This window comes from Pelophylax lessonae (genome assembly GCF_965119305.1).
Source record: "Pelophylax lessonae genome assembly, chromosome: 9".
In the NCBI taxonomy this organism is placed as follows: Eukaryota; Metazoa; Chordata; class Amphibia; order Anura; family Ranidae; genus Pelophylax; species Pelophylax lessonae.
Genome location: NC_138776.1, coordinates 65,890,234 through 65,900,492, shown reverse-complemented (window position 1 = coordinate 65,900,492; position 10,259 = coordinate 65,890,234). Strand labels below are relative to the sequence as shown.

General features: G+C 40.9%; 1 protein-coding gene across 1 annotated transcript; it reads right to left on the bottom strand.

The window, feature by feature from the left end:
• Nucleotides 1–1,800: 1,800 nt before the first annotated feature.
• On the bottom strand, nt 1,801–9,680 carry NPS (neuropeptide S; the record flags this gene model as incomplete). Its single annotated transcript, XM_082269217.1, has 3 exons — nt 1,801–2,429; nt 9,478–9,553; nt 9,643–9,680. 3 exons carry the CDS (start codon nt 9,678–9,680, stop codon nt 2,250–2,252), a joined length of 294 nt encoding a protein of 97 aa, XP_082125343.1. The 3' UTR covers nt 1,801–2,249.
• Between the last annotated feature and the right edge of the window lie 579 nt (nt 9,681–10,259).

Below are 10,259 nucleotides of genomic sequence, written 5' to 3'. Positions count from 1 at the left end.
TTATAAAAAAGCCGATACAGATTTCATATATTCTTTGACACAATAGCACTACACTGTATTACACTTCAGCACTTTATTGATTTTATATACAGTGATACCTCGGTTCACGAACGCTTCTGTTCACGAACAACTCGGTTCATGAACAGAAAAGTTTATAAAAATATGCTCCGGTTCACGAACTCCGCTTCGGTTCACGAACAGGAGCCGTGGCCATTTTAATGCTATTTCCAGGCTGTCACATGGTCGTGACTTCCTGTAGGAAGATGATGGAGAGAAGAAGAGACACAGAAAGGAGTACTGTGAAGACACTTTTTGCTTTTTGGTGTGCTTTTTAGCACATACAGTACTGTACTATACTGTACAATACTGTACAGTACTTCTGTACAATACTGTACTTACTGTATTGTATTTCACAGCCTCCCACCTGCCTTCCTCCATGCCAGAAGTCATCTCAAGCAAGGTTAGTGTTCTCTCTTTATTCATTACTATACTGTACTAATGTGTATTGTAATTTGTTTCATATTTTTGTGCTTCAAAAACAAAACAAAAAAAGGTCAGAATGGATTAACTGGATTTACTTTGAACCCTATGGGAAAATGTGCCTCGGTTCACAACCAATTCGGTTCGCGACCAGAGTCAGTTCACGAAATAAGTTCATGAACCGAGGTATCACTGTATATATATTTTTTTTATATATTTAATGTGATTGCTATTGGTGGTTTTACTTATATTTTTATTTATGCATTTATATTCTATACACTCCAGCATCATACCTCTTATTTGATTTGAATAATTTATAGTACACCATTGTATATCCCCATTGGGCAGCGCCAGTTCCATCCCAAGTACCAAGTTCTGCCCACGTGCCTATGTGCCTTCCTGAGTGCCCAGTTCTGCCCACCTGCCACTGTGTCCTGGAGTGATCAGTTCTGCCTACTTGCCCCTTCGTCTCTAAGTACACCAATTTCCTCCCACCTGTCTTTGTGTCTTCCTGAGTGCCCAGTTTTGCACACTTACCCTTGTGTCTTCATAAGTGCCCATTTCTGCCCACATGCCTACATGCCTTCCCGAGTGCCCAGTCCTGCCTACCTGCCTTTGGGTCTTCCCGAGTGCCCAGTTCTTCCCATCTGCCCCTGTATATTGGAGTGGTTAGTTCTGCCAACATGCCCCTGTGTCTCCCAGTGTGCCTAGTTCTTCCCACCTTCCACCACGCCTTTCTGAGTGCCCAGTTCTTCCATCTGCCCTTGTGCCTTCCTGAGTGTCCAGTTCTTCCCACCTTCCCCTGTATTGAAGTGCCCAGTTCCGCCCCCTCTGTCTTCCAGAGTGCCCAGTTCTGCCCATCTACTCCTGTGTATTCCTGTCTTATTACTTTTTTTTGTCAATGAACCCAATGGAAACCAAAACTTCCATATTTCATAGATATGACCTGTTTTAAACATGCATGGATACATTTATTTGAATACCCGTATATAGTTTCTCAAAAATACATATACTGTGTGTATAGTCCCAATCCAAAATAGAAAGCTGAACTGATGGTAGAGGGATGAAGCTGACGATGGACTTATGGGGAATGGGAGATGATGGTGGAAGAGTGATGGGAGATGGGAACTGATGGTAGTGGAGAGTGGGGAGCTAATGGTGGTGGCGGGATGGGAGCTGCTTGCGTAGGTGTGGTGAGGAAGAGGAACCAATGCTGCAGGGATGATGGGGAATGGCAGTTGATGCTGCAGGGTTGGAGGAGGATGGCAGTTGATGGTGCAGATAGTGGATGAGGACCGATGGTGGAAGGCGGGTTGGGTATGGTAGCTAATTGTGCAATAGTGATGCAGGATGGGAACTGTTGATGACTGGTGGGAGGTGAGAGCTGACCTAAATGAAAAAAGGGGTGGGCAAGTTTCTTTCCTTTTTCTCCAAAACTGCAGTTGTTCTATAAACCATTTTGTGATCAAACACAGAATATATCATTTTCAAGTTAATGCTCTCTGGAGTTCTGAGATCGCAGGTAATTTTGACATTTCGTTTAACAACACTTACTATGACATTTGATGAACGCAGGAGGGAGAACATTTCACTGCTCACAATTCTTGGGACAGATGGATGTGACAATAGCTTTACATTACAATCCAGTGTTTACTTCTACTGTAGTATTAAAAGTATAATTTTGGATTTTGCAGAATAGGTCCACTTTCAGTTCATCTATAAAAGGAATTCTTCCAGTGTGTGAAATGGGCCTTTGTGAGAACACTTTGTTAGGATTTTGCCCTTCTGAAGGAATTTTTTTTAAATCCCGATCCAACGCCATTCCGGAAGGACCTTTTTATAGAAGGCTTCTCCAATAGAGGCTTCAGAAAGGCGAGCTCCTCCCTTCGGTCGAATTCAACCAAGCAACTGTTGAGCAGGATGAGACAGTGGTCCGTTTTCCCAGAGGACTGGAGAAGGAGATAAGCATTGTACAAAATTGAGGAACCATACTCTATAAATTATGCACAAGCTGAAGGCAACAGGTGTAAACATTTGCCCCAGACTGTGACTGTAATACACACTTTCATTGACTCAGTCATCTTACATCACTTCACAGTAATATCTTATTTAATAAAAAGTTGTAAAGCATTGTGGCCGTTTAACCTCTCAGAAGTCAGGGATTACTAATATTGCACTAATTCGCTGGCACTTGGTCGATTACAGCTGACCGCATGATTGAGAAAAGCGAGTTTTGTAAAATACTAACCTTAAAGTAAAATACACACCCTAACAACAAACTTTTTTTTCGCTCCTGTTTGGTCTGTTAAATATACAGGCGGTACCCGGGTTACGAACACAATAGGGCAGTGGCGTAGCGCGGGGGGTGCAGGGGGGGCCAGCCGCACCGGGTGCAACATCTGGGGGGGCGCATCCGCAGTGTCACTCTGTCTGTCTGACATACACAGTTCACACACTGTCTGCGGCTGCCTCCATCTTTAGACTGGAAGATGTCCAGCACGGCCGCTCTATGGCTGAAAATGGCAGGTCGGGGCTGGACTGTGCCTCACCTGTCCATTGGTGTAGGGTGGGGTGGCGTTGCAAGCCAAGCCCCGCCTATGCTGCCTCTCCTCACTGCTCAGTCAGTTTAGCAGCGAGTGAGTCAGCAGCCTGGCGCTGTCACAGAGTGGGTTTTTTTTTTTTTTTAAATCACCTGATTAGAGCCAGGGGCTCTAATAGGCTTCAAAAAAGGGTGGACCCAGGGCGCCCTGAGCCCACCCATTGTGTGACAATAGCAAATGAAAATTCACTATTGTCACATGGATCCTCCTCCTGGCCAATCCTTCCTTATTGGCCGAAAGGCGAACGCATGCCATTGGCCGAGGAGGAGGCGGGAGGACTCGAGGAGACGCGGGGAACTGAGGAGAAGCGGCCACTGCAGGTAAGTCTCTGTATTGAAGGGGGCAGGCTGGTCTCTCTGCATTGAAAGGGGGTACAATGATCTCTCTGCATTGAAGGGGGGCACGCTTGTCTCTCTGCATATATAGGGGGCATGCTGGTCATTCTGCATTGAAAGGGGGCACGATGGTCTCTCTGCATTGAAAGGGGGCACGCTGGTCATTCTGCATTGAAAGGGGGCACGCTGGTCATTCTGCATTGAAAGGGGGCATGCTGGTCACTCTGCATTGAAAGGGGGCACACTGGTCTCTCTGCATTGGAAGGGGGCACGCTGGTCACTCTGCATTGAAAGGGGGCACGCTGGTCTCTTTGCATTGAATGGGGGCACACTTGTCACTCTGCATTGAAAGGGGGCACGCTGGTCATTCTGCATTGAAAGGGGGCACGCTGGTCTCTCTGCCTTGAAAGGGGGCACGCTGGTCACTTCAAACTTGTATTTAGATGCATTTTACTTTAATTACATCAGTATTTTCATAACAAACAATACACATGCTTAGGGGGTAAGGGTTTCTTTAACTAATCTAGTGGAAGAGACTCGAGTGCTAAAATCCCACGGGTTAGGGGGCGCAAATTACTTGCCTTGCCCCGGGTGCTGACAACCCACGCTACGCCACTGCAATAGGGACTGTAGATTTGTTCTTAAGTCGAATTTGTTTGTAAGTCGGAACATGTACTTTTTTAAGTGTAACTCCAGCCCAAAAAATTCATAAGGATACAGACAGCAGTACAAACCTCATTGTGGCTCTAACCCCACATCATACAGTACTGTACTAGCCAAAACTAAAAGGCTAAAAGAGACCCAGAAGGATAGTTACATTCAACAAAGCTAGAAGTACAAGTACAATACAGTGGTCCTGCTCCCAATACAGAGTAATGTAATCTCACCAGTTTCCAGACAGTTCCACCAGCTTCTGCCTGTGCAGTGGGATGCTTCTGGGCAGTGTGGGGCAATCAGTACATGTAGTACATGCAGCGTGCATTGTGGCCGGCACTAAGATGGATGCTATCCAGCACAAGAGCGAGAAGAAGCCGGAAGAAGCCAGCAGTGACGTCACGCGTGCGCCGCCACCGTTCGTAAGTAGGAGTCGTTCGTCACGCCCCCGTTCGTAAGTAGGAGTCGTTCGCAACTCGGATGTTCGTAAGTCGGGGACTGCCTGTACCAATGTAAGTGAACAGATTCCCTGCTAAATTGGAGTAGAACAGAACAGATGTCTCTTTTGTGACATTTCTGTCCATTTAGTTTTTTCTTCCATATTGTAGTGGAGAAAAAAAATAGAGCTTAGCAAACCCATGTTGAGTCTATTGGCAGGCAGATGTAAACAGATGTGCATTTGTTTAAACCATTTTACCTCCAAGTTATCGTTTTTAGGTCTGAAAAAAAAACAGAAAAGAACACACACCTTTTCCTTCTTTTTTTTGGACCTAGATGGATTTAGGGATAATTGGATTGTAAACTGATGCACATTCATTTATATCCACCTGTCTGTAGTGTAACATTGAGCTTCTGCTCAGATCCGCCTGAAAAATTGACAGGGGAATTTGACCAAACTCCTAAGCTGGTCATACATGGATCAAAATTTGGCTGGTTTCGCAGGAACTGGAAGAATTTTGATCCATGTATGGCCGTTCCCGTTCAAAAAGAGTTGATCTAGTGATTGATTCCTCCCAAATGGGACTTTCTGTATATTTTCACTCAATTAGTGTATTCTCCCATCTACCTCAAATGTGTGGATATGGGAACCGACTCAATTTTTTTTTTTTTGATGAGCCAGCTGCCTGATAAAAAAAAAAAAACATCTATATAGCCATTAGCCAGCTTAACTCTCTATTTTGTGGAAAATCAGAGAGGGATGTATGCAGTATTTTAACAACAGAAAACTGGGCTGGACTAACACCATTTATTGCAATTTCTTTAAAATAAACACCACTGAGTTGTACGTCCACAACAGATAATTAGAAATACTTTTCTGGTAGAGAAGTATTTTTCTATACATGCTGGGTCTTTTGAGGGATATGTTTAGGCTGCCCATAGATTAAGATCCCCAGTTTTTAGCCGGATTGGGCAGCAACCTTTTATATATGGGTTAACAGATAACTGTACGCTAAAGGCTCTTGAGGCAAACATTGTTTAGAGAGAACAGACCCACAATGTTTTCAAAGCATTTGCAATCAATCAATATGTGCCACCAATGGAGACAAGCAAGAAAAAGTGAGGTGAAGTGTTTAGAGGACTATCTGACTAGATGTCTATTTTATCTGAGGGATGAAACCAGTTTCTACAAATAAAAAAACAACTTAAACAGGTATAGTAACATACATGCCACAGCCAATATTACTATTTCTACGTATTCATTTGTTAGAATATAGAAAATGCAGCAAGAGGTAAGAGACTGTTGAGGCTGCTTAATGGCTAAAACAGGAGAGAAGAGACAAGTAGCCAGTGTTGTCACTCTTCCCTGATGGATTATTCATCATATAGAATTATCATATCGTCAAACTATCCAGCTGCCAAAAAAAGTATTTTATTTTTATTATGTTCTTTTGGGAGCTAAAGAAAATCTCACCATTGGCAGTCAATATGTGATTCACCCCCAAAGAACCCAACCAAACCTAAAATAAAAGTTTTAAGTGGAATTTTATAAGTTGGTTGGATGGACATATGTTATTCTTACTTTCCATCATCTATCTGTATCAACAGTACTGTCTTTTAATACACTTACTCCGACCATAATTTTCAGGTAAGAAAAGATTGAATGTAATAATCATGAAACGCATGCATGTGCAATAAAGGTCAATATGCTAAAATATCACATACAAATGGGTATTTCACTAAGCTAGACTTTTCTGAATGAATGCAAAGTGCTTTCTGTTTGGATGAGGTGGAGAGACTGTGCAATGATGTCACACTCAGTGTGGAGTCCAGAAGCAAGTGGAGATCATTGTAGTGGTGTTGCTTACTTAAGTGATTTCCAGCTTCCAGTTGCAGTGGCCTGGTATAGTATATGCATTGTTACATTGGTCCAAGCCAGAACAATGTAAATATTTATAAAATATCCATGAATTCTTCTTTGAGTTCTCTTTGGATTGTGCTGCACACTACAAAGAAGTATTCATGCAAATAAGCACAAACTTTTTGGTTCCAGCTGTGAGGGTCATTTATGTTTGGATCTATATATCAGCCACTTAGCCCTTTACCAGTAACTGTTTTATATACACTATATTACCAAAAGTATTGGGACGCCTGCCTTTACACCCACATGAACTTTGATGGCATGATAGTCTTGGTCCGTAGGGTTTAATATGTAGTTGCCCCAACCTTTGCAGCTATAACAGCTTCAACTCTTCTGGAAAGGCTGTCCACAAGGTTTAGGAGTGTGTCTATGGGAATGTTTGACCATTATTCCAGAAACGCATTTGTGAGGTCAGGCACTGATGTTGGAGGGAAGATCTGGCTTGCAGTCTGCTCTCTAATTCATCACAAAGGTGTTCATCGCAAAGGGTGGGCGAATTCCACATTGAACCCAACAGACTAAGACTAGGGTGCCATTAAAGTTCATGTGGGTGTAAAGGCAGGCATCCCAATACTTTTGGTAATATAGTGTATGTTTAGGTCAGATGTAAGTATTTTTATATTTAGATTATAAGGTGGGAAAGAGTAGGTATCCCCACACTTAAATGGCAATCATAGTTTTTTTTTTTTTTTAAGGTGTGTAAATCACATATTAGTGTTGGCTTGCTTTAGTATGATAGAAGGTTTAAATAGCAGTTCAGGAAAATCGCTACTTTTGTACTCATTGCTGAATAAATGATCTGCTGGTCAGAGAGTGTGCTGCTTGTCTCTCTAGAACAGTGTTTCTCAACTCCTGTCCTCAGGGCACACTAACAGGCCAGGTTTGCAAGAAAACTGAAATACATCACAGGTGATATCATTTGCTGCTCAGTGATTGCAGTATTCTAGTCTGCATCTCCCCAAGATAATACTTAAAATCTGGCCTGATAGTGTGCCCTGAAGACTGGCGTTGAGAAACACTGCTCTAGAACATTGATGAGCCTCCTTGCAGTAAATAGTGACCTCACACATTCTCTCTCTAATAGCATGATACGCCTTCTCTGCCTTTGTACCTTCTCAACCCACATACAAGGGCCAGTTTCTTCACTTGAGCCTCCCACCCAGTCAGACCAAAGCCTGGATTATCAGAGAAGCTCCCCAAGACACAGTGGTCATATACCATAATAAAGAGGTCCTGTAACCTTGTTAGTGGTCTACATTCCGTAATACTAAAAATATATAATTGAAAATATAAAGCAATGTACCCCATGCTGTAAATTAAAATTATATGATTCGTCAGTGAGGAGTTTAATGACTGTATCCTGTATGGGGTATAATGTGTGTATAATGTATAATGGGGTATAATGTGTATGGGATATAATGTATGGGGTATAATGTGCCCAGTGTAATAATTAAGATCCAAGAAATCTCAGGCAACTCCTTGCAAAAAAATGCTTTGACTGGAGTCGTGATGTAAAATTCTTAGTAATATATTGAATATATTTTTTCCTTATAAACTTGTGCAAGTTCCACAAGCATTGTTTTGTTTTTTTTATTCCTAATCTAAATGTGTTCATTGGACCTGGAACTCGTTTGATTGGTTACATGCAAGTTTTTTTCTATTTTTATTTCCACTAAAAAAAAATAAATGAAAACTTAGAACCTTTCGACCTTTAGATTTAAGTGGAAATGGCATAATAAGATTTTCAAAGAATAGGATGTCAAAGAAGAAAAATAAGAAAAATAAGAAGACAGGCATGCTCAAAGGGATAAAAAAAAAAAATTGTATAAATGTTCACGTGGTAAAAAATGTCTAGATTGCTAGCGACAGGAGCTGCCCTAGTCACTCAATACGTGGGTGAATAATAATGATTCTGTATCTTATTTAAATATATGTTGATATATTGGTATATGTGGTTGTGAATCCAAAATTCACAGCGTTTTTCAAAGTCTTCCGATGGTTAGTCTAAATTCCATCTCCCTAATCAGTCAAACCCCATCTAATTTTGTCTGCCACAACCCATCACTGTCCAGCTTAAACAGGTGATATATACAAATTGTGAGAAATAAATGCAATAAGTCAATTTTTAGCCTGATTTGCTACAAAAAATTGCTACAAAAAGCTTATGTGTTTGTCTTTTATTATTGAGTTCAGCATCTTAATATGTTGCTAGGAAACATACACTGATTACATGGCAGCAGATATAAGAAGATGCCTAAATACTAGAATTCTGAAAACAAAAAAAAAAACTAATGAAAATAGGTAAATAATAATCCATATGCTGGCCTCCAGTAGAGAATGTAAAGACACAATGTTCCATGTTTATCTCAAATGCTTCCCAAGCTTATTTCCTAAGAAAACAATGTATAATAATCCTAAATCCCATGCTCTTTGTGATATCATGTTCGCTTAAATCTCTGCAAATTCCCATTTCAACAAAGACCAGTTATTTGCACCTTTCTGGCAAATCTGATATTCTAAATCAAGTGGACAATGAATTATGTTTGTCATTATTTTCATTACCTATTGTTTCCATTATGCTTGTGCAGGCTCCTGAAGTACCCATTGTTTCCAGCTGGAAATGTTGATTTGTAGAAGTGAGAAAACTGTAGACACAAGAAACCCTGTGACTACATAATATGCCATGGTCACCTCCAGATTTGTGTAAACTGCTGTATCCGCAGACATCCCCTCAATAAGTACAAACCCTTGACCACAATAGGTACTTTAGGAGCCTGCATGCAAGTGTATTTATTATGCATTATATTATAATAGCTATACACAGTTTGAATATTCTCAGAGAAAGGTGGTTTCTGATCTTATCTGCCAGTGTCAATAATGGATCCTTGCATCAAAATGTTTTCAATTTGTGAGTCAACATTCACATTTTAGCTGTTATTCAGCTGCATACATTTGCTTTGTTCACCACCTGGGTGTCTATACAATATATTTAGATACATATATCTATATATATACACAGCACATTTTACAGTACCTGTTTGACACTTACCAGAGTCAGCCCAGGCCGATACCATAGATGCATTGTAGATATCCAGAAGATGAGCACAAAATGGAATTTGGATATACTGTGACCCAAAGAACATACAAAGGAATTAATATACCTCCCGCAATCAGTTTTAAAAGCCATACATCACATTAATTTTAAATTTCTTACCTGCTCGGCTGTCTTCCTTCCATAGTGAAAACGGGCATTTAAATCATCTAAATATCCTCACACTAAGGGAGCGTTTTATATTCTCTGCCTGGGTCATGGTAGCACACTGTAGCATGTCTCATTGATGACGAGATGGCCTTTAATGAATGTTAAAATGCATAAATGTGACCAAATTCATAACTTTTCTTAAGAATAGGAAAACTTGACTTGGATCAACTTGTGGCCTTTCAGGAACGGACACATGTCAAGCTGCCATTGCAGAGATAGTTCAACAAAGACCCAAGTACTGGAGATGAACTGATATTTTCCTGCTAAACCTAACGTGGCAAAGTACAACTCAACACGTCAAGTTTGTAAATGTCAGCTGAGTAACTAGTATCGTCACTACTTTCCATGCATACCTCTGGCATCCCTGACATGGGCTTGCCTTAATATTTTGCAGTTCTGGACTTGATTTTTGAGAAATCATAGTCCGATAAACTTGGTTCCTGCTTAGGCAATATTGAAAACATAAACCAAGTTGGAATGAATAATTTCTTAGACACTAACATAGCTGTCTTTTTTTTTATTTAACTGTTTAACCACTTCCCAACTGCTCACTGTGCTGCTACTGTGGC